The sequence below is a fragment of the Sebastes fasciatus genome, chromosome 6 (genome assembly GCF_043250625.1).
Source record: "Sebastes fasciatus isolate fSebFas1 chromosome 6, fSebFas1.pri, whole genome shotgun sequence".
In the NCBI taxonomy this organism is placed as follows: Eukaryota; Metazoa; Chordata; class Actinopteri; order Perciformes; family Sebastidae; genus Sebastes; species Sebastes fasciatus.
In genome coordinates, this window is record NC_133800.1 from 32,341,674 (window position 1) to 32,366,415 (window position 24,742).

Below are 24,742 nucleotides of genomic sequence, written 5' to 3' on the forward strand. Positions count from 1 at the left end.
TAAAGATCATTATCAGTAATCAGTAGTGTAGGAGTGCATGGATGCGTGTGTGTGTGAGAGCATATAGAAAAAGAGGAAGAATAGCCGCGCCGCGATGTCCACACAAATGGAGTGATGTGCGTGCATGGAGAGAGAGCCCGTTCTGAATGGTGAAGAGGGTTTTATAGTCAGCACTACACCGGGCCCAGGTGTAGCTCATCAACCCATCATGTCCTCATGTCCCCGCCTCAACCAGAGCCTGCAAGAAACAAAGAGACCAGTGAGCCAACACACACCTAGTGGTGGGGAGGGGTCATCACAATGTGTGCACATGAAGGGACTGTTTGTAACTTCTTACACGTATAAATCAATCCGGATCGGTATCCCATATGCGCATATGCACGCTCGCGTGCGGTTACGCTGTTCAGACTCAGACTCCAACACAAACTACACGGAAGCACCAAAACCTCAAAGTTATATCTAGTGAAGCCCGTCTTGCAAAACAGTGTTTGCGGCGGTCGGAGTACGCGGGGGAGACCGCAGCTATGGTCTCCAGGGCCGGGGTCTCTTCTCCTCTGCTTGCTTGCCTTCACTCAGCTCGCTCCACTCTACACATGCATACGCGCACACTACAAACTGCAGAAGACTTTGTAGCTCTGAGAATATCTAGTGAGCACAAAGTGGACGTTTGTGCAGAAATAACTGCTGCAGCTCCTCCAGACCAACAGAGGTTTTCCATGTCTTGTGAAGTGACGGGGCTCCGCAATGAGAAACGTTATCGTCTCCGACCGGGTGCCGGTGTCTCAGGACACCGGTCGGGAGGCTGAGATAGGAAAAGCCAACACTAAGATCAGCAGTGATTCATGGAGAGACCTTCGTCTGGTCAGCTAACATTACTGCCAAGCAGGTGAAATATAACAGCCACAGGTGTCGCTGTTAACAAGACTTTCTGATTCTTACAAACAGTCCCTTTAAATTATTCAATATAGTTATACTAAACCTTATAATTTCAAGAATACCATAATTTTTACATGCTGCTTCGTTTCCGACTGTCACTCATCTTGTCTGCTATTTGCACACCACATTCCTCTCTCTCTTTCTCCCCTCCTCTCCCTCCTGCTCTGTACCTGTAGACCGTCAGCACGCCATGCACCCCCGCCCCTCCCTGCTTGATGGTATGATCCTTGTCTGTCATCACCTTATTGGTCGCACGGACGTCATTAACACAACATTCAGTCACAGTCAGTGCATGGAGTGCACGTGGCGCGGAGAAGATCATTCTATCATTCTGCCTTGAATTAATTAAAGAAAGAAAAAAAAACGTCTCTCGGACGGGAGCCGGCTCTTATCGTTCACTTAAAAGAGTCGGCTCTTTGAACCGGCTCGTTCGTGACTGACACATCACTGTGTCTCCTGCAGCTCAGCGCCAAAATCACCCAGATCCGGACCCGGAGGGGTTGTGAGGGAGCACCCCGGGATCTGTAGTTCACTTCTGATGGCTTCTACTGTACTAGGAACTAATGTGGGCTAAAAAACAAAACAGGAGGTAGCGGTGCAGATGTGACATAAGAAGTCACACCTACACTGAAATGAAAGAGGAAATGTCTTTTGAAGCAGGAGATTATGTAAAAATAACAACCGGAAACAGTTTTAAATATATATATATTTTTAATAGTGTCATATATTTAAAGAATGAAGGATGTGAACAGTATTATTTTTCATTATTTTTAATTTTGACCACACAACGCGATGCAGGTGATGCAGAGAGGCCGTAGTGACGTAGAACCGTCGTGACGTCAGCAGCAGCGTCTCTGATTGGTTTTTATACGCCTCCTCGCCTGATCTGGAGCAGAGAGGAGGAGGAAATGAGAGACCTCTCACTCCGCCGCTAATTCCTGGTACCCACAATTGTTGTAGTCCACAGCCTATTTAGTAGGCACCACAAAGCTTTTTGGACAACATATACTGTATATATATATATATCAAATTAGAATAATTGTGCAATAATTCAACTGTGCAATACACTGGCATTAATACTACTATATTTATTTTTAACAGTCTCTTCTGCTCTATATTTACTTTTTTAATAGTCGTGTATCACAGCTGTTACCCCGCACTATATTCAGTTTTAACAGTTTTTTTCATATCCTTGTATTTTTATATCTGGTATATGTTTTAGTACTTTGTACTTTGCATTACTAACTTTTTTACTGTCTTTTTACTAATATGTTTTTGCACTATGGAACTGTGATGCTGGAACTTGAATTTCCCTCTGGATCAATAAAGTTACCATCTATCTATCCATCTATCTATCTATCTATACTAAAGAAGAAATATTCTTATTTAATTCATATTTATTCTATTCTTGCATTTATATTTAACACACTTAATAGATCCCACTTCTCAGCAATTTGTATATACTGATTTGCACTGTGGTTATATGTTATATATTGTATAACTTTATTGCACATATTTGTTATATTCTCATTTCTTATTTTTATAATTTACTTATATTTCTCTACATATATTGTGTTATATATTGTATCATTAATGTATGTGCATAATTGACATGTTACTTGTTACTGTAACGCCGCAATTTCCCCCTGAGGATCAATAAACTATTTCTGATTCTCATATCATATGATACCATATTATATTTGATATTCTATTAAATTCTATGTTATATTGCTGTACTATACTACACATTATATCTTGTTATATGTTACAGTATAATTACACTATAAACTATGTTATATAGCTGTACGACACTTATACCATATGGCCTACTATGTTATATTGTTGTACTATACTATACAGTACATTAGGGTATACTATGTCTCATATATCCCATATCATAATGTACCATATTATACTATGTTACATTGAGTCTTGCACTATATTCTACTATATTAATACAGACAAACACTGAGTATCATTACTTAATCATATCATATACTAGACTACACTGTTTACATAGACTCATAGCACCACTCACTTTACCATGTCATTTGTCTCTAAATGCTCTTGTATAGTTTCTATTTTTATTCTATTCTTATTTTAGATTATGTACTTATTTATTTCTGTAACTTTCTATACTTTTCTGTATTTATTTCTGTCCTTGTACTGCTGCAACAACCGAATTACCCCGCTGAAGATCAACAAAGGGGTTTCTTATCATATCTTAGCTTAGAGGGAAAATTGTGAACATGCTAAATCTGTGTTTTTTCTCAAAACTATCATTACAATTCACAAAGTAAAATATTTACTGAACTCAAATGATGTATTTTGAACTTAATGCTCCAAGGCTAGATAACAGCTGGGACATTATTATGGACTACAGATTAGCTCATCTTTCCAACTATAGACGATCTTCGGTGGGTCCTCACACAACATTCACGCATGTCCAGAGTGACCTTTCAGTGCAGCTGCCTGCGGAGGCTGCACATGCAAAGAGAGTCGAGCAGCTGAAACACGACGACTCTAAAGCTTAAAAACAACCCACCGTAAATGGGTTTATCACCACAGCAGCACCAGCCGCCTCTCTCGTCTCTCCCGGTTAACCTGGACGGCTTGTTGTGGATGGATTACAGTATTACCGTCTCACCGAGAAGCCTTACAACAACGCCCCGTCAGTAGCAGCCATAGAGCGGCGGCCATAGAGAGAGATCTCCGTCATTGACGCTGGAGGTGAGTCGGTTCGTCATCCACTGAGCTAGTTAGCTTAGCTTAGCTTAGCTTAGCCTAGCAGCAAGCTAACTGGCTAGGCCAGAGGTCTAGTAGCAACCTGCTGCTGAATCAGAATCAGAATCAGATTGTTTATTGCTAGGTGTAAGAGGTATACACTAGGACTTTGCTTTGGTTTTGTTGGTGCAAGTCAAACAGTATAATAGAAAAAGAATAGATAAAAACGTTAGAATAAAATAAGAATAAAACAATTTAATTTCTAGCAATATACAATATACAAAATAAGCTATAAACATGATATAAACAGATAGTGCAAATATTGCACTCTGGAGCCACATGAGGCTCTTTAGCTCCTCTCCAGTGGCTCTCTATGGATTTATAAACATGGAAATGAATAACAGTTTTTTTGTTTACATTTTAATTGTTATTTATCATTGTTGTAGGTCTATGGTACGATGGTATGATGGAGTATTAGGGCCACATTGAGGAAAATAAATCTGAGATTATGAGAATAAAGTCATAATATTACGAGAAAAAAGTCATATTAAGAGAATAAAGTCATAGGTTTACGAGAAAAAAAGTCATATTACAAGAAAAAAGTCATTATAAGAAAATGGTCATATTAAAAGAAAAGTCATATTACAAGAAAAAGTATTACGATTATAAAGTCATAGTATTATGAGAATAAAGTCATAATATTATGAGAATAAAGTCAGAAGTTTACGAGAATAAAGTCATAGTATTATGAGAATAAACTCACTAGTTTATGAGAAAAAAGTCGGAATATTATAAAGTAGTAATTTTACGTGTTATTTTCTTTTTTTCTTGTAAAGTTATGACTTTATTCTCGTAATATTATGACTTTATTCTGTAAATCTCAGATGTTTTTTTCCCTCAATGCGGCCCTAATATTTCGTAGTACATTGTCTCTTTGGCCCTCACTGCATTAGACTTATATACTATATACTTAGACTAAACTGTGTTACCTTCATCACAATGATCAAATGTTTTGCGGCTCCAGACAGAACTAACCGGCTAGGCCAATTTAGGGTTCCCAAGGCCTATGGAAGGAGGCTAGGACGCTGGTTATGGGGTGCGGGGTATTACGCATGCGCAGTGTAACTCAAGCTACGTGGTTGCGTTACGATTGGTTCAATTTCGACGAGATTCTACTGCGCATGTGCAAAACCCCGGATGTACGACGCGTGACCTAGCCTCCTTTCCATAGTCCTTGAGGGCTCCTAGCTAATGGTGAACTCGCTGCTAGCATGATGCTAATCTTAAACTACCGGCTACTTTTAAAGGTTTCTAGAGTTAAATTAGTAATATTTTGATATATTTTAAATGTATAGTTTGTTTGATACATCATTAGCTAACTAAAAGTTGTGGGAATTATCAAAATATTGAGCTTTTTCCTCCTCAGTGTAGCATTGTGTGCGTTTAGCAGAACAGTTGTTGTTTTTAACGTTTGTTAACTTGCAGTTAGGACGATGTTTGTAACGCGTGTGAGGCTGTTTCTAAATGATTTTAATGGTTTATTAAGCTGTTAATCATCACATGGATCAGCCTGATATGTGATATAAGTCTGATAAGTAAACGTGCCGTGTTTGCTGTTACATAACAGTGACCTAACGTGGTTGTACTCGTGTTAGCACATTATGTCATTGCATAGTTATTAAGCTGACTTGTGTGTATGATCGGACACATGTTGTCTGTTTGTTGTGTTTTTCCATTCAGCCTGTTGCTGCACCATAAGAGTGAATTGTAACCAGACACCTGCATGTTCTCTCTCTCTGTTTCTGTCTGTCTCCATGTGTGCTTTTAACAGGATACTGTAAACTGCTCCTGCAATGGCAGTCTTTAGTCACCAGGTGCTCCTTGCAGTCACAAGATCAAGGTAAGTTTAAGCAGCACATGGCTACATTTACATCCTAATTTCAAGGAAATGCATAACTGGTTCTCCTCACACAGTTTTAGTGACTGTAATTACACCCTCTTGTGAGCTCTCTGTTGTGTTTAAGGAGTCTAGAAAAGCCGTCTGTGTTTACCTAGTGGGGGCAGCAGAGACACTAGAGCTTAACTGGTTTCTACTGGTGATGCAAGATCAGAAACTCACATCTTTGTCCTCACTCGTACTACCATAAACTCTCATGGCCCCTGAAATAAAGTTGCCAGATTGTTACATAACTCTGTTGTACATTAGGGTTGGGCAATATGTACTATGAGAACATATATATACCGATTTGTCAACTGTCAGAGACTTTACCATTCCATATATACAAGGTTAGATATATCTCTGGTTTAATAAAGCCACCATTGCATTAACAATATTGAATTAACAGGATTTTTGCATCAGGTATTTTTCCTTTGGTCAGCCAAAACAGCCGTAACGATGTGGTTATTTTTATCTGTAGTAAAGTGTATCTTTTTCAGTTGAGTTTAACGAAACATATTATTATTATTATTATTATTATTATTATTATTATTATTATTATTATTATTATGTAGTTAAAGTTTATTTAATACAGGGGTAGGTTCATTATAAATAATATATCATTACCGCATTTTTTTTTCTATAATTACTAATATTTTATTTTTCTGGTTTCAATATTTGTTTTAAAAACAAAAAAGAAATGTTGATACACGGTGGAGTTGAATGGAGTCTAGATTTTTTTAAAGCCTGAAAACAGAGCCATGAGGAGGTTCAGAAGTCTAGTTTTGTCTCAGAACACTTGAACTACAATATGCTGAAAGGTTATTATGGAATATTTGCCCAATGATGCCAAAAACTTTTGGCCTACTGAAGCCTTAAAAGGCATATCAGCCGGCACATATGCCTGAATGCCCCACTCAATTCAAGCAGCGAAAGCAGCGCCTACCTCGATCACATGGCTGATGCAAACAAATAAAGTCAGTATATATTTAACATACAGCAGAGCAGCCAGCAGGTGATTGCTGGTATCATTTTGTCTCTGTAGCATCGTTATCTCTTCAACAATTAATTGACAAAATTCATCGCTCTGACACATCCATGCTTTGTTTAAAGTGACGCCTCCTCCCGCCGGCAAATGTTTTCCCCTTTAAGAGGTATGCTCCTCACTCAACGCTCATCATCACTTCTCGCCCCGGCTGTATGAAAGGGAGCGCACCCACTATTTCACTAATCTACAGGTGGTAGTGAAGCTCCAAGAAACGTAACAATGCGCCAACAAAGGCTGAAATTACTTAAACAATTAGTCAATCTTCAAAATAGTCAACAATTAAGTATTTGTCATAGACAGCTCTAGGGTGTAACCTGAAACCGTTTTACTTTATATATCTATTAACTGATTCATTCATTTTAAAAATTAGAGTTGTGTATTGTTGATAAACATTTGAGCACTACCATGTACTTTCTTTACTTTTTTAAGTGCTCAATATTACGTAATAACTAACCAGTTTTTCTTATTGCTGTCAACAGGGGATCATATTTGTTATCCAAAAGGAACAGCTGCTCCTCTCTATCTTCTAGAGCCTATCTCCACATAGACCCTCCTCGCCAGGTCTCGTCCTTACACGCACTCAGGCACTCCCGCTACGGCTCCCCCCACTGTTACCAAGCCCACAACTCCGCCCTGCTCGCCCGCCCTCTACACAGCTCAGGTGTTTGGCTCCAAGACATAAAGCAGGAGGATGCTAAAACTTCACCAGCCGCTGCCCAGGATGCTTCTCCTGGAGCTAAAAAGGACTCTGTAGCTGCTGCACCCCAGTCCCAACCTCCATCGTCTCCCACTCCAACGTCCACCGCCACTGCCACCACCGCCACCGCAACTACAACGGCCGCTGTCCCTCCGGTGCAGGAGAGGGCAGTCGTGAAAAAGGCTCTGTATCAGAAGATCGTGGATGAGTTGAAGCATTACTACAATGGCTTCCGGTTACTCGGCATCGATATCAAGATTGCAGGCAGGATGGTGTGGAGGCTGCTGCACGGACAACTGCTCACACGCAGGGAGAGGAGAAGGGTAAGAACAGCTTCATCAACTCAACAAAACGCAGGATATTTTACTCAAAAGTGTAGCTCTTAAATCATAATTTAATATACATGAAATGGACGTCTTCAGTCTCACCTTAATGACTAATTTCTAATTAATTTACTAATTTCGGGCTTCAAAGCTTCGGGCCAGTGCCGCTGCCACACTACTATACACACACGCACCTCTAATCATAACAGATATAATGTTGTGGGATTATTCCTTCTTGAATGGGCTATTTTGTGATTTATTCATTATTATTACTTAGTTGCATATAAAAAAAATACAAAAAACAAAGCATTTGAATACTGATTTGGAGGTCGATTACCATGGCAACGGTTGAAGCGTTCAGGTCAGCCCTAATAAAAACAAAGCCTTTTTCCTACTAGTTCCTATTGGTAATGTACCTGAAAGTATCTGTGCACTAGAGCTGCAACGATTAATTGATTATTTTTCAACTATTAAATTAATTGTGAACTATTTTGATAATCGATTAATCGGTTTGAGTAATTTTTTAAGGAAAAAAAAGGTAAAAATTCTCTGATTCCAGCTTCTTAAATGTGAATATTTTCTGGTTTCTTTACTCCTCTGACAGTAAACTGAATATCTTTGAGTTGTGGACAAAACAAGACATTTGAGGACGTAATTTTCTGATATTTTATAGACCAAACAACTAAACTATTAATCAAGATAATAATCAACCGATTAATCGACAATGAAAATAATCGTTAGTTGCAGCCCGTACTGTAATTTGTAATGATATATTATTATTTAAGTTTAACAGACCGCACACTTGTGTCCTAAATTAATTTGAAATCTTTGTACTTAAATCTTTTTGCTCTGTTCTTCTGCATTGATCTTCTCTGTTGCCGTCTGGTCACAACAGCCTGTCTGTCTGGTTCCTATTCAATCGTTTGGTTTCATTCAGTAGTCGTCCTGTTTCCTGTCACGCCTCCTCTGGGTTGTAATCAGTAAAGCAGTGAGACGTATATTTTATGGCTTAAGGGCTCTTTTGACTGTCTCACACTTTTACATGTCAATGAGGAATAAGTACAGTGTGTTCCCGAAGTCGTAACAGATGTGAGCAACAGCAGGTATGCAGTTGTGTGTTACAGTGGTGAGACAGACAGTCTGTAAATAATCATTGACAGAGTTTAGATAGTTTATTTGAAGTCACAATACTGAAATAAGTTTAACCTTTAACACTAAATCCTGCGGTGAGAGACATTCAGTTCTAGTGTTGGTCTGTATGGTTCTGCTGTATTTTGTCGTTTCAACACAAAGTATTTGCTTTGTGATATTTAGAGTTCAGTTGTAGGTTGAGCTTTGTGCAGTGCTAATACATGATATTGAATGTTTTTCACTGTCTGTAGCATTTCACCATAACTTTACATAAGTGTCACAATTGGAGTTAAAAGCAATTAATCAATTATTCGATTGACGGAAAATAAATCTGCAAATATTTTGACCATTGATTAATGGTTTAGGACATATTTCACACAAAAATGTAAAACATTAGTTGCACATTTGCTGCTTTTCATTGTCTTATGTATTATGACAGTAAACTGAATATCGTTTGGTTTTGGACTGATGGGTATATTTCCCTTTATTTTATATTTCAAGAAAATAATCACTAGATTAATCAATAATGAAAGTCTCCTTATTGTCAGTTGCGGCCATATTCACTGTCACTTTGATTTGCTCATGACGTAACTCTCAGTGACCCAAGTTATGCTCATGGTAAAACTATATTTAGTCTATTTAAAGACTTGCAGAGGCTCACTGCACATGTAATGGATATTAACATGCAAACACACCTCCAAAGATGACTGCACCATGGCATGAACACTGGCTCACATTACATTCCACATTTTCTCATATTAACATCGTTTTTCTGTGTGTTTACAGCTGATGAGGACCTGCGCTGACCTGTTCCGTCTAGTGCCCTTCACCGTGTTCATCATCGTTCCTTTCATGGAGTTCCTTCTTCCGGTCTTCCTCAAACTCTTCCCAGAGATGCTGCCCTCCACCTTCGAGACAGAGACCAAAAAGGCATGTGTTCATGTACACACACGCACACACAGACATGCACACACAGACATACACACCCTGCCGCCTGAACGACCTCGTTCATTGTAATTATATAACTCCTCAGATATGTCTGCTGTACTAAGAACCTCAGGACACGCAGGCAGCAGACCTTATCTAATCTTTATTTACTTTAAGAGCTGTTGCATGAAATAACACATACCGTCCAAACCTGCAAAGTACTTACTGTATCTTTCTAAAAAAAAAAAAAAAGCACCAACTGATATGTCTATTGTTCCTGTAATTATAATGATACGACATTCCTTTTGTTCGCCTCTAATCTCTGGTAAAAGAAAAGCAGCAGGTTTCTGTACTTGGTCCAGTCGACCTGTCTACTCGAATGTTTTCCCCGGGTTGTTCTGGATCACGGTTGAGTGATTCACAGAAATGCTCTCGTGCTCCTGGACAGCACAGACGAGTCCGGCCTCTGAAAATGTGACTAAACATAGAAAACAAAACAGCATAGGGTCAAATGAATAATATATGATATAGTCAAAACTATCGTCACAATATGTTGGTGTAAGAACAATATTATGATTTTTGTAACACTTCAAGATTATATTGCGACTGTCCATGTAGGGATGTCATAAGGACTGATACTCTGGTACCAAGTCGATGCATAAATTCTGAAAATGTGACGGTACTCGTTTTTCTACAGTACCGCAGGAACCAGGGATCAAGGCTCGGGATTAGAAACTTTCCTTAATAATGCTCATTGTGAACAAATCTGTGTTGAAATCGGCAGGAGGAGAGCTAGTTAACGTTAGCTGTTAGCAGTGGTCAACTCCGGGGTCTGAAAAGTTAAGCCAATGTAGAAGTGCCTTAAACTTGCATTCTTTCTAATAGCCAGCAGTACGTTAGCTGTTAGCTTCGTTAATTTAGCCAAGCAGGACTTTGCTGCCCAGCAGCTGCTAATAACCATAGACTGTATATAAGAAGTGGACGTAGTCACCGTGAAGTGGACTCCTGTTTTTAAAGCCTCGAGCTCGGCATTTTGGCCGTCGCCATCTTGATTATTTTGCCTCTTGCTGAAGATAAGAAGTTTAAAATCCTAGTTCTTTCGAAAGCAGGTTAAATATTAATCTGGAAAACATAATAAGGTAAACAAAGGAACAACCTGAACTGACAACCAGCAACTCAAACAACCTAATAAATCACATTTCTGTTTGTATATCATTATGTACAGCTGTCTCAAACTGTTTGTAAAGTCAGCTTTTCTGTTATTATCCAACTACCACAATAAAAAGTTTTAACTCTGTAATATTGAAACTCTAGAGAACTTGTAATATAGTTCTGAAGAGGACAAACCAGTCTGTGACGACTATATTTTAATACATCAACCTGCAGCTGTGTTTGAAGTATATTTTCTTAAACTAACCTGTGTCTTCCTCCTCCCTCCGTCCTTCATGCAGGAGGAGAAGCAGAAGAAAGGTCTGGCAGCAAAGCTGGAGCTGGCCAAGTTTCTCCAAGAGACCATCGCCGAGATGGCTCGAAGGAATAAAGCAAAAGCTCAAACAGAAGATGAGACGCAGCGCTTCTCCACATACGTTCAGAAGGTAAACTACAGCAAAGACAACACTTAACATCTTGTGTGTCAATGGAGTATCAAGTTCCCTCAATTAGATTAGATAAGTCTGTGTTTGTGTGTTTAAAAAGTGAAATGAGTCGGTAAACAAACTGAACCATAGTTGAGATTATAAATGGGAATCTAAGATGCATTGAGGATCTTCCATAATGATAAAAAACAGCACTAGTGAGGGGGAAAGTTTTGAGAGCAATCTCATCTCATACTTTGTTATATCTGAAATCCTACAGTTTTGAATGTAGTATTAATAAAAAGTAGATAAAATTGATGATTTGGGACTTGATGAGATGCTGTATATATATTGTCTTATCTTATGGATCTTCTGCTCCAGCTGGTCTGGACGATATTTGCTCAGCCTGGTTTCAGGTGTTTTGCATTATTGACTCTGTGTGTCCTCGTCAGGTTCGGGGCACAGGCGAGCAGCCCACCACGAAGGACATCGTCCGGTTTTCTAAGCTGTTTGAGGACGAGCTGACGCTGGAGCACCTGGAGCGCCCCCAGCTGGTGGCTCTGTGTAAACTGTTGGAGCTGCAGCCCATCGGCACCAACAACTTGCTGCGTTTTCAGCTGATGATGCAACTCAGAACCATCAAGTCAGACGATGAGGTGAGATAGAGCAGCGGGGGCGTAGGGTTGGGCGACTGTTTCTGTTTTCATATCGTCCAATCGTGGTTACTTGAGATCGCCACTAGGTGATCTGATTGCCTTTAGTAGTAGTACAAGTATATTTAATAGTTTTTATTAAATAATTTATTCTCTGTTTAGCATTTCTTAATTATTGACGTTAGAGTTTAATTTGGATTATAATCAAACCTTTACGCTTTCTGCAAGCAAGTTCGGTGAATAAACATTTATAAAAGAGTGAACATTTTATTTAAAATATTTAAACATTAAAAACAGCGATGTCTCCTATTTAAACAACGGCTCGCTTTTAAAATTCCGTGCTTGGTGCGACAATATCACAGCATCATGTTCCATTTAACATTATTATCTTATCTTTAACATCACAAATCATATCCGTAATGTTAACTACTTTTATGGAGCGCAGAGCAAAGTTTTAGTGAGCAGGCTTAGGGAGAACGGAGATGCGCTGTGTCGGATTCATGGAAAAGAGACAGCAAAAAGATTTAAAATTAACTCGTCACTCGTGGTGATTAACGGGGCTCAGCGGGCGGTGCTTGTGCAACAGTTTTTGACTTCCCTCTCTGTTTCCTTCACAGATGATCGCAGCAGAAGGCGTGGCAGCTATGAGTGTCTCAGAGTTACAGGCAGCGTGTCGTAGTCGAGGGATGAGGTCTCTGGGTCTCACCAGCGAACAGCTACACACACAGATGCAGCAGGTAAGCAACTCAATGTGAAGTTTGTAGCTTTTCTTGGTCGATAGACATTAAATAAATACTGGGGAAAGGTTAAATCAGCAGCAACTGGACTTGGTTTAGGTTCTTGAAGACGTTTCACTTCTCATCAGAAAAGCTTCTTCAGTTCTGACTGAATGGTAGGGGAACCAAGGAATTTAACCTCTGTGGGGTCGTTAGCATGAATATAGAAACCACTCAGTACAATGGTGCTCCTGGGTGTGACGACCGTAGTCAAGGGTCGTTAGAGTCAACTGATACCGAATGTGAATGACTGTCGGGTGAGGTCAAGTGTGAATTGTTGTTTGATCTCCTGGGCAGGGATGCCAGGCGAGCATTGTAGGTGGACGACAGGTGATGCCTTAGGCCTCCTCCTCTGATGGCTTCTCTACTTTAGCATAGATGGCTTCTTTCACTCCTCTTTCAGACCATCTCTCCTCCCTGTCCAAAATATGCAAATTATGGTCATCAAGGAGCACCATTGTACTGAGTGGTTTCTATTGCCCTGCTAGCCACCACACAGATGTTAATTCCTGGATTCCCCTACCATTCAGTCAGACCTGAAGAAGCTTTTCAGATGAGAATTGAAACGTCTTCAAAAACATAAACCAAGTCCAGTTGCTGCTGATTTAACCCTTCCTCGGATACCATGACCTGGATGACTGAGAACCTTCACAAAAATAAATAAATACTGGTTTCACAATTGTGTGATTCCCCAGATTAACATTCCCAGAGACTGAAGAGTAGATTTTCATTCCTTCTCCATTTATCAGATTGTCTTTGCTAACTCAAAAAGAAAAGATTAAACATTTTACTTGTTGTCATCATAAATAGGCACCAATAGTGTTTCGGTTCATTCGGAACAGATTTAGTGCAAAATGTCTTTAATAAAAGAATGAATCTTCTTATGTTTTCTAATTGTTCCCATATAATTAATAATAATGAATGTCTCTGTCTAGTGGCTGGACCTGCACCTGAAGGAGAACGTTCCTCCGTCGCTGCTGCTGCTCTCCAGAGCCATGTACCACTCTGACCTCAAACCTAAACCTCCAGTCATCCCGCCTGTTCCCAAACTCGAGGTTCGACCTTTACAATCTATTTATAATCTCCCTGCATTTTCACTTTTTATGTACAGATTAGAGGAAGTTGAACCCGGCTTAACATTCGAGCTGTTAAGTCTCTGGTATGCAGGTCGTAATGTTTAGTACCAATCACTGTTTGCTCTCCAGATGTTTCATAACTATTTATGTTTCTGGTGTCAGCAAGTTCATTAGTAACCTGGCTGTCCTTTGCATATCTCGAGAATATCCTACTTACGGGTGTATTTCTGCAGACTCAAGAATGTGCAGTGTCGAAGTTGGTGCAATTTCGATACGCGACATGTTCAATATTATTAAACTTTGAATAAACAAGCTCTTCTTCACTTCCCTGGAGTCAACGAGCGATGAGCGGTTCCCGACAACGCTGGCAGGCCCGCTCTGAACGGACACTGCACTAATGAAATATTAAAAAGCAGCAAAAAACACCCATCACAACATCCACCAGACCCAGAAGTGGCGTCTTCAAATTGCTTTATGTCTTACCAACAGTCCAAAACCTGAAGATATTTTACTGACTACCATCTAATACTGAAGAAATGCAGCAAATTTGAACATGTGAAAAGCTGGATAAAGTAAATATTTGTCTTTTTTGCTTAAAAAAATTTAACTGAAACGATTGATTATCAAAATAGTTGCCATCGACTAAGCATTGCAACTCTATTAGTAACCCTAAACCCTTATTAATCCTTATTAAAGATCCCCTCCACATGTGTGCAGACTTAAAAGGTTAATTTAAGTAGTATAAAACTCTTGAAAGTACATCTATTCATTGTCCTTCATTTAAACATCCAGAATCTATGAATATACAAATGTTAGATCTCCTACTTTAATGACTTTAATGCAGCCATTGAACAATAAACCAGAGCAGGTAATGTTTTGTAGGTTGTGGTTTTCTTACCAGATGTGTTGTTGCTGTTGTTGTTGCAGAAAGCTACTCCTCCTCCTGCAGTGGAGAACACCGGAGCAAACACAACCTCAGTCAGCTCGGACATGTTGAAGGACCCGGCTCGCATCATCAAAGACAGACCGGTCAGTGCACTCAGAAAACACAGCAGCATGAGAGAAGATCAACTGTATTATAAAGTCATCGCTGCAGTTCAGAAGAGATTTCTGATATAACAGTAGATGTACTGGAGGGGCTGCACAACTGTTTTTCTTATCATAGTTGAGTCCTGGGATACTTTCAGATACTTAGACACTCATACAAGCTACATGTAGAATAACAAAACATTAAAGTAAAATGTACAGTTTCTTTTAGTCACTGATCTTCACTGTATTTGTCCAGTTGCCTATGGCATGTTTGTAGTTAGCAGATTTGTGTATTCATAGTCCAGTATCAGAGCAGTTATGAGACAATGTTCATCTCCATACAAAGAAAGTAGTCAGTGTATCTACAAATTTGGTGATTTATGGTCAAACTAAACCGATATTCCTTTATGGATTATGAAAATCCTCCATCCTCTTAAAGGAATAGTACTTAAGGAATATGCAATTATTTGCCTTTTATCTAGAGTTGGATGAGAAGATTGATACTACTCTCACAGACATGAGTGGTATCAATCTTCTCATCTAACTCTTGACAAGAAAGTGTATTTCTTTAAGCTAAATAAACCATACATTCCCATGTATGGGATTGTTTAAACAATGCCTTGTCATAAAGCTGAAAATAGACCTGTTATTCATAGCTCATGAAAGGTTGACCTTTTGTTCTGTGGCAGCAACAGGAAGTTTAATAAATGTATGAATTAAAGTAAACACACACACAAAAACATGTGTATATCAGTTTTGTTTTTATGTCTGTGTGTTGTAGGTGGAGGAGATGAGAGACATGGCTCCCGTGGTGTCGGACAAACCTCTGACTCCTGCTGAAGTCCTTCAGGTGAGCTCCCTTTGTTGTTCGGACCTGTGGAATCCACAGAAACCAGTATGAGACGTGATGCAACACGGGGTTTCATAATCCAGTTAGTTCTTCCTGGCTTTGATCTGTCTCACATGACATGCTAATCTCTCACAGTGGGAAAACCGGAAAACCAGCTCTTCTGACAGAAAGTACAGAAAGAATAGAGACTGGTTGGAAATCTGTCTAGTTTAGATATATAGAAGTAATTTGACAGAGTGACCATCACAAATACAGAATTGGAACTGAACATCTCAAGTTAATGTGTGTGAGGTTTAAAAATAGCTGATAAATATAGACCTGTCACTGTTAGCCCACCTCTAAGTGATTCTTATTTAAACCGTCCAGTTAAAAGAGACTCTACATCTCTCTTTCACACACTCGTTCTCTGACTCTTTGCTTTTAAGACTAGTGGGTTAGTCTGTTTATATAGCCGTTAGTTTAAATGTCAGTGCCATTAAACAAAGTTTCCATCCACACATTTCTAAACAAACGTGTGTCGAGGGATGGTGCTATTTTCTCAGGCTTAAGTAATGAGACATGCATTTAGGGATGTCACGATACCAGAAATTTAGTAGTCAATACCAATACATGTGAAATCCCATGATTTTAGATACCAATTCAATACTGAAGGCATCATACTGTTTTTACTCAATGGCACTTGTTAGAAATTGGCAGGACCAGAGCTAGTTAACGTTAGCCGTTTGCTCTGTGCAGGACTGTGCTGCTTACTGGCTGCTAACAGCTAAAGTTAACTAGCTCTCGTCCCGCCTATTTCAACACAGATTTGCTGTTGTATGTAGCATTATCAGGGGAAAAATAGGAAGCATCGATATTGAGTTTACTGCTCAAACACATTTTCTATTGCCGACGGGACACCATTAAGTCTTGAGCCCTGTCGGTACCTGTTGTACTGCAGAAAAAAAATGAGCACTAATGTTTTCAGAATTTTGGCATCGACTTGGTACCAAACTATCGGTTTTCATGACGTCCTAAATTTTAGGAATACTGAAACATAATTTAATTTTCAGTTTCTGTCAAGTAACACATTCTATCCTCTCCTGATAGAGGATGATTAGAAGGCTAATATAATAGTAATTTAAACACTGAGGTCTGTCAGTGTTGCACAAACTCATAGTTTTGCAATATTATCCAACTGTTGTTGAATAGATTAATCGTATTATTGAGTCTGTGCTTCAAAGTGTCATTATAGGTCACTAATCAGTACCGCTAGCATGGAGAGTTCTGGTATCTCAGCAGTCTGAGACCATGGCTGTTTTCGAAACCGCATACTATACTAGTAGTACGTACTGATTTGGCCAAAATGTAGTATGTAGTATGCAGTATGCGAACAAAAGCAAAATCTCCAGTATGCCAGAAATACCCGGATGACGTACTGATTTGGAAAAATTCTCCAGTATGCATCGGACCAGTCTATCTCGCCTACTGTATCCCACAATGCAAAGCGGCGGAACAGCACAGGCTACGGGTATAAAAACAGCAGCCAAAAGCTGCTCGTTTTTTACGTTTTTTGTAGCCATTTCAACACTAAATTCACTTCTGAACATTTTTGAGGCGAGAAATCAACTGTGTAGATTATTAATATCGGCAGTTTTACGAAGTTAGATGGCGAATCGAACATTTGTTCCACCGTTGTCGGAGTTTAGAAGCTCCACAGAATACCGTGACAGCCAGCGAGCGCCTGCCCGGGTCGCTGCCAGCAAGCCGGGTAGTCACGCTCAGAGACCGCTATGAGCTGCTGGAGCTCTCTAGAGACCGGTCTGTAGACGAGAGGCTTTGATTTCCTTGTTGACGGATAGTTTGTTTAAATATCACAACACAGATGTCCATTATAAATTAACAGGAACCTGTGTTTATTTGCCTTTTTTCGAGTTAAAAAGCTCCACAATCACCCGCGGGCGTAGCTCGCTGGAGAGCCGGCCAGTGACGCTCACAGAGCGGCTGCAGAGCAGCAGAGTGGCGAGGGAAGATGAGAGGAGAGGAAGAGGAGAGAGGAGAGGAAGAGGAGAGAGAAGAGGAGAGGGAAAGAGCAGCTTCTGACGGGGCAGAGAGGTTCCTGATGAGACAACATGACACTTTTAACATGTCTCTAATATCTGGAGGGAGATCAGTCCTTTTGCTGTAACTGAAAAAGCAGTTTGAGTAAAGTAAACGTTGTGGATGAATGTTTTATATTTCCCGTCTCTCCTCGTTGATGATCCTGTTTGTCGGACTTCTTTATGAGCTGTCAGAATAAATAGTTTAAACCTGCAGTATCTTATAAAGTAAACAAGCACAACATAAACAACAAAATCAAAGTTGTATTTTTTGATAATATTGTAATAGTGGTACAAGTTAGTTTTTTTGTCCTGTGCTTTAAGAGCTGGTTTGAAGGCTTAAGCCTCGTCTAGCATACTGCTAAATACATCACTTTAACTGTCACATACTGCATACTACTGAGGAACGCAGTATACAGTATTTCCTGTATACTGCATACTGCGCTCCTCAGTAGTATGCGGTTTCGAAAACAGCCCATGTGACCGTGATGATTGTGGTTCATGTCTGGCTGGTGACCTTTGTCACATCCTATCCCCCTCTCTCTCTTTCTCTCTGTCTGTATGATTTCTATCACTAAACGTCTGTCAGCTATCAACTAAAGACAGGATGCTATAAAAAAGGAATATTATGTTTTTCAATGGGAAAAAGTGGATCTTGTTATACTAACCTCTGTGACCTCTTCAACAGGCTAAAGCAGCAACAGAGGTGTCCCAGAAGAGCAAGATGAGTGCCAACGGTGTTTAAAGTGGAGCAGGAGACTCTGGACTGAAGGGAGGATGGACTCAGCTCTCTGTCCTCGGGTGGAGAGGGGTGACAGGGACGTAGTGGTCAGATGACGGTCTACATTTCAGTAGCCCTCAAGTTATTTTATAACCGCTTCTTCTGTCTCTCTGGACCGGAGGGATGAGGAGTCACTGGCTCCGTTCAGCATGTTGATGATACAACTCATCTAGGAGACCTATTCGTCCCTCGCTCTCTGTTAACACCCAGGGAAGGTCTGCAAACCTCTTCTGCTTCGTCTCGGCAGGTTCGAAGAGCTCTCCGTTGTCACACGTGTGCACTCCGTTCTCTGTCACTCTCCGTTAGAGCTGGAAAACCAGCCTGACTGGCAGACCGCTAATGGTGTGATTACTTTGACCCAACGTCCTGGAAGTGACGCCCAAACCGCCCACGGCAGAGCCTGGTCAACTGTCTGTCTTGATGGTGTCTCCTTACAGTCTAGACGGTCTCCTCTTCCTCCTCCTTCTGTAAATTTGTAAATATCCTGTATATTTTCGTCTTTGTCTTGCATCGCAGCGGCAGCAGCTTTGTACATTTTGCTATGCAAAGGCCTTGAACCGTTTTTCTCTCTTCTCTCTCTATTTGGATTCGCTCCTCGTCGGGATATGAGAGAAGTCATCTTTTTTTTTTTTTCAGAGTTACGTTGCTGAACTTTTTGGTTCAGTAGCTGTCCCGCCTTCATCTTAGCTCAGTAAGCTGGACTATACTGATGTGCTGAAGCACATTCTGAACCTGCGAATGAATAAAAAAAGCAAAAGGCTCAGTCACAATCATCATCATCTCATTTGGTCAGATTTGAACCGGCCCTGCCTCTGAATAGGGTGACGTAGCGTAGCTGCTTGCTGCTGCAGTTAACAAATGAAGAGTTATTATTAAGAGAGAGGTCACTCCTTAAACCCAGAGGTGACTGTGGTAAAGTGCAGTCTGCCTCCACTGGTAAACCACTGAACGGACAATCTGTACAAAATGTGCAGATTTTATTTGCATATACAGTATATGTATTGTGTTTAACACTATGATACTAAGATTCCTTTAAACTGAAAAGAGAGAATACTTGATGTGTTATCCATTAAGATATATTATTAATATGGGAGAGAAGCTTAAAGCCTCAAATGAGATTGTTTTTTTTGGTTTTGTGGCCCTCTAAAGAGATAAATGGAAAGCATTACGACTGATTCGCCCACCTATCCTACTGCATTATTTAATTGGAAGGTTTACCACATCAATGTGTACTGTATGAATACAGTTTTTTTGTGTGTGTTTGACAGTGCTTAAAGGTTTTCCATCCCTCTTTATACATTTGACATTGTTGGAGTTTTGTCTCCACACATTTTCCCTCATTGCTATTTATCCATAGGCACATCCCAGAAGTGGACGCCATAATTTAAAGGATATTTTTTAAGCAAAAAAAAAAGGATTGCTAATGAATATTTATATTATTGGTTTTACATATGTGCCTAAGGTTAAAGGGCGGTTGTGTTTGCATTTTTCAGATTTTCTATCGTACCATTGATCATTCATTTCAGTGTGTTTAAAGCGCCCAGTTGAACCTTTTCCCTTCCCCATTTGATCAGAGTATCAATCAAAATCCAAATTAATCCTTTCCTGCTCTGCGTACGTGGTGCAAAGGGGTTCAATCACAGCATTTATTTTTTGCTTTTTAACAACACCTGTCACTGACCTGTTGATGTGCTGCTGCTCAGACTTGTTGATTTGATCTGCTGGGAGGTTTTCTGACGTTGGTACCATCTACAGCACAACATTAACTGATTGATTGGACTGGTTTCACGTTTCTGCCGTGCCTCCGAGACCCTGAAACTGAAAGAAATATTGTAAACTTCTGCCCCAGAGTTATTGGACAGGATGCATTCTTCTGCATCTACAATTAATTTATCCACAGATGATCCATATTGTCATAAATTACCTCCCTTGTATCACCTCTTTTCATTCATCAGCATCAGTGTGTGTGATAACAACACGACGCCTGTCTGGAAACTTCCTACAGATGGTTTGGTACACCGACGCTATCATGTGTCTTTAAGGATTGTTTCATTCAGTTAAAACATGCACTGTCTTCCCCTGCATTTAATGTATGCATCCCTTTACCAGAGCAAATGAGTGTCTGGGTGATGGAAAAAAAAACAAAGAATTCACACAATTAAAATCTTTAAATCCTTTACAGCCGCGTCCCATCTCTCTCTGTTCACAATACCTGTGAAATCCATGTTATTACTGTAAGGAAACCACTGTTTAATGAGTTTTTATCCACATATTAAGGTCTGGTGGTTACTGGAGTTCACAGAAAGACTCATCACATCAAGATTTCTACATGTATGTCCTTTCATGGCCAGCAGGTGGCACCATCTGTATACAATAATCCATCCCTCAACCCAGGTACAAGACAAGTGTAAATGTATATACACTCACCGGCCACTTTATTAGGCACACCTGTTCAATTGCTTGTCAAAGCAAATAGCTAATCAGCCAATCACATGGCAGCAACTCAATGCATTTAGGCATCTAGACGTGGTGAAGACGACTTGCTGAAGTTCAAACCGAGCATCAGAATGGGGAAGAAAGGGGATTTAAGGGACTTTGAACGTGGCATGGTTGTTGGTGCTAGACGGGCTGGTCTGAGTATTTCAAAAACTGCTGATCTACTGGGATTTTCACGGACAACCATCTCTAGGGTTTACAGAGGATGGTCAAAAAAAGAGAAAATATCCAGTGAGCAGCAGTTGTGTGGACGGAAATGCCTTGTTGATGTCAGAGGAGAATGGGCAGAGTGGTTCAAGATGATAGAAAGGCAACAGTAACTCAAATAACCACTCGTTACAACCAAGGTATGCAGAATACCATCTCTGAACGCACAACACGTCGAACCTTGAAGCAGATGGGCTACAGCAGCAGAAGACCACCCGGTACTAGCAAGGTGTACCTAATAAAGTGGCCGGTGAGTGTATATTCATTAGGTTTATCTACCTAAACACAATCATTTACACTATATCTTTACTTAAATCAAAGGAGGACGTCCCTATTGCACCTGATAATAAGGAAAAGTCTCTTTCAAATGTGTTTGCAGATCCGAGGTAACAGTTTAAAACGTTCAACGGTTGTCTTCTAGAGTAACTCTTTCCATTCACCATGTAAGTTGATAACATCAGAAGGTGGGTGTTCCTGAGAAATGTTGGAATAAACCGTCCCTCGTTTCCTGTTTCCATCCACCGTAATCACACAAACACCTTTTGTGGTATCTAGCCATGCAGATAGGTCTGCTTTTATCTGTCCAGGTTATTTTTATGTACGGTTTATGTTTCTGTAGATTACCCAGAGTATTAGGTTTTTTTTCGATGCTGCACCTCAAAAGGAATTTAACATTTTTATTTAAAAATAAATATTTTTAAAATATATTTCAAAATTATTTGTATTTTTACTTTTGTCCTCCTCTGCTATTCTTTTCATTGCATTTTTTTCTCAGTGGTGGAAGAAGTATTCAGATATTTTACTTTAGCAAAAGTAGCAATACTACAGAGTAAAAAATACTGTACAAGTAAAAATACTCAATTCAAACTCTTAATAAGTAAAAGTACAAAAGCATTAGCATATATGTATATAAAGTACCAAAGTACTCATTATGCAGAATGGCCAATTTCAGAATCATATTACTGGATTATAATTAGTGATTCATAAAAGTACATGTTTACACTTTAATGTTGCAAAATAATTACTTTATGTTAGAGTTGCAGAATATATCGTGTTATTATCGTCATCGCGATGTCAACTTGGCGCGATAAACACATCGTGAAAGACCGCCACTCAGGGATTTTTATGAGTTAGTTGAAAGAGAGCATCAGAAGAAAACTGCACTTTAAAATAGTAACAGTCTGCAGAAATAATTTCCTTTAATATCTTTAATTCGACAAGCAATTTGTTGTATCTTAGCAGAATACTGAAAGCACCAGAAAGATGGAAATGAGGTCATTTTAATATCTGGTTATTTATTGCAAGTAACATCGTTATCATGATATTCAATAATGTGATCGCACATTTTCTTCATATTGTGCAGCCCTACTTTATATACTCCTCGGTAGTTTAACAGATAATACATCATCATTTATTAGCTGGTTTATATTTTGTTTAAATAATCTAAACCTTCTTAAGACAAATACCAAATGATTAAAATCTAAATATAGGTTGACATTGGTTAATGCTGGTTAAATAGGGGTGGTGGGCGGGGGATTAAAAATATTTAAAGTGCAAAAGGAGACGGGGGTGCGGGGTGATAGAGAAAGTTTGGGAAGCACAGGCAGGAGGATCTAAAGAAAGAAACGACGGGGGAGTGGATACTGACATTACACGGTCTGTGTTATGTTTCCATGTGTTTATGTTCTATTTCTTTAAGTTAAGATTTGTCTTGTAACTTTTTCCATAAGAGGTGTTTTCACCGACCCGTCATGGTTTTATAAATGTGCCTTTACTTGTAAGGAATATTTTGTGGTTTGTCACCAGAGAACAGCGAGGCGAGATTTGCATGTGACATTAGACGACTAAAGTAGTGTAAGAATTTATTATCAGTACCGTGTGTTTATTGTATTTCCTTCGATGGTCATGGGCTGAAAACAACTTTATATAATTACATTAGCGTGTAAAGATCAACAGTTGCCGGCCTGCAGTATGCGGTCTGAATAGTTTGTGCTATTTTAAGCCTGACATTTATGTTGGCCCCACAGCTTCATGTTGAAGTAAAACAGGGGGGAGAGGCTGTGTGGTGCGAAAACAATGTAGGGGTTTATTTCACAACAATGACCCGCTAGCTGTACGTTATCCCGCTTATTATACAGCTAATTACTTAAAGGTCCCATATCATGCTCATTTTCAGGTTCATACTTGTATTTTGTGTTTCTACTAGAACATGTTTATAAGCTGTAATGTTAAAAGAAAAACCTTTATTTTCCTCATACTGTCTGCTTGAATATACCTGTATTCACCTTCTGTATGAAATGCTCCGTTTTAGTGCATTTCAACGGAATTGTGTGTATTTCTCTGTATATTGAGCGTTTAACAGTATTTATATAGCACTTAAACCTGCTTTATAATATTAAAGACATGAAAATCTCACTTTTTACAATATGGGACCTTTAAGGAATCAATAATTTGACACAAAAGTGGTCCTCCAGAGTCCGACATCAGAACTGTGCCCATTGCAATGGTCTGCTATAAAGAAATAACAGACCGTAGAACGCCGTGATTGACCAATCAGAATTGAGTATTCACAACGCCGTGTAATAATGATGGTTATTATAAAGTGTTACCAAACCCATGTATTCTTCTCCTTATATTTTCTCTACCTCTTGTTCTCTTTACGTTTCTTCCCCCGGCTCCTCTCTGCAGTGTAAAGATGAAGCTGACTGTAACAGCTCTGTTGTGTCTGTCCCTTCTATCGGTTCATGTTCATTTTTCGTCGGCCACGAAAAAAGGAGGGTTTGGTGGGAAAATAAGTCTCTTTAAGAAGACCCCCAAAACAAATCTGGACACTAAGTCTAAGGGAGGAATCCCCAAACAGCCTAAACAACATGAACAATTCAACCAAGGAGGCCAGCAACCAGGTCGACCAGGAGGTTACCCTAACCAAGGAGGCTATCCTAACCAAGGAGGGTATCCTAACCAAGGAGGGTACCCTAACCAAGGAGGTCACCCTAACCAAGGAGGGTATCCTAACCAAGGAGGCTATCCCAACCAAGGAGGCTATCCTAACCAAGGAGGTCACCCTAACCAAGGAGGCTATCCCAACCAAGGAGGCTATCCTAACCAAGGAGGTCACCCTAACCAAGGAGGCTATCCCAACCAAGGAGGGTACCCTAACCAAGGAGGTCACCCTAACCAAGGAGGCTATCCCAACCAAGGAGGCAATCCTAACCAAGGAGGTCACCCTAACCAAGGAGGCTATCCCAACCAAGGAGGGTACCCTAACCAAGGAGGTCACCCTAACCAAGGAGGCTATCCCAACCAAGGAGGCTATCCTAACCAAGGAGGCTATCCCAACCAAGGAGGGTACCCTAACCAAGGAGGTTACCCTCAGCAACCCGGCCGACCAGGAGGTTACCCCAATCAAGGGGGTTACCCTCAGCAGCCAGGATATCCAGCAGGAGGTAACCCAGCACAGGGCTACCCATACGGAGGAGGTTACGGTGGTCATGGTGGTTACG

General features: G+C 39.9%; 2 protein-coding genes across 4 annotated transcripts in view; both read left to right on the plus strand.

Annotated features, from left to right (window-relative positions):
- prnpb (prion protein b) overlaps nt 1-24,742 on the plus strand; it is a 201,354-nt gene that overhangs the window by 163,268 nt on the left and 13,344 nt on the right. The window contains exon 1 of one of the 2 annotated variants that reach the window (XM_074639352.1): nt 23,894-24,736. The exons of the other annotated variant lie outside the window; for it this stretch is intronic. Within the exon in view, the coding sequence (XP_074495453.1) occupies nt 23,935-24,736 (802 nt within the window). The 5' untranslated portion in view covers nt 23,894-23,934. Of the gene's footprint in view, nt 1-23,893; nt 24,737-24,742 lie in introns of those variants that run through there. 2 annotated transcript variants of the gene reach the window in all.
- Nucleotides 3,383-20,712, plus strand: letm2 (leucine zipper-EF-hand containing transmembrane protein 2). 2 transcript variants are annotated; one of them, XM_074639357.1, is made up of 11 exons: nt 3,383-3,666; nt 5,492-5,560; nt 7,124-7,664; nt 9,582-9,725; nt 11,174-11,317; nt 11,749-11,952; nt 12,567-12,686; nt 13,661-13,780; nt 14,729-14,830; nt 15,612-15,680; nt 18,444-20,712. In XM_074639357.1, the coding sequence occupies exons 2-11, from the start codon at nt 5,514-5,516 to the stop codon at nt 18,498-18,500; spliced, it is 1,548 nt and encodes a 515-aa protein (XP_074495458.1). In that variant the 5' UTR covers nt 3,383-3,666; nt 5,492-5,513; the 3' UTR covers nt 18,501-20,712. The 2 variants fall into 2 exon arrangements, with proteins under 2 accessions (XP_074495458.1, XP_074495459.1); XM_074639358.1 differs by lacking the exon at nt 3,383-3,666 and adding an exon at nt 4,894-4,967.

Coding starts and splice junctions, on each gene's coding strand:
- letm2 (XM_074639357.1), top strand. CDS start 5,514: ATGGCAGTCTTTAGTCACCAGGTGCTCCTTGCAGTCACAAGATCAAG. Junction 5,561..7,123: donor CTTGCAGTCACAAGATCAAG/GTAAGTTTAAGC, acceptor TGCTGTCAACAG/GGGATCATATTTGTTATCCA. Junction 7,665..9,581: donor CACGCAGGGAGAGGAGAAGG/GTAAGAACAGCT, acceptor GTGTGTTTACAG/CTGATGAGGACCTGCGCTGA.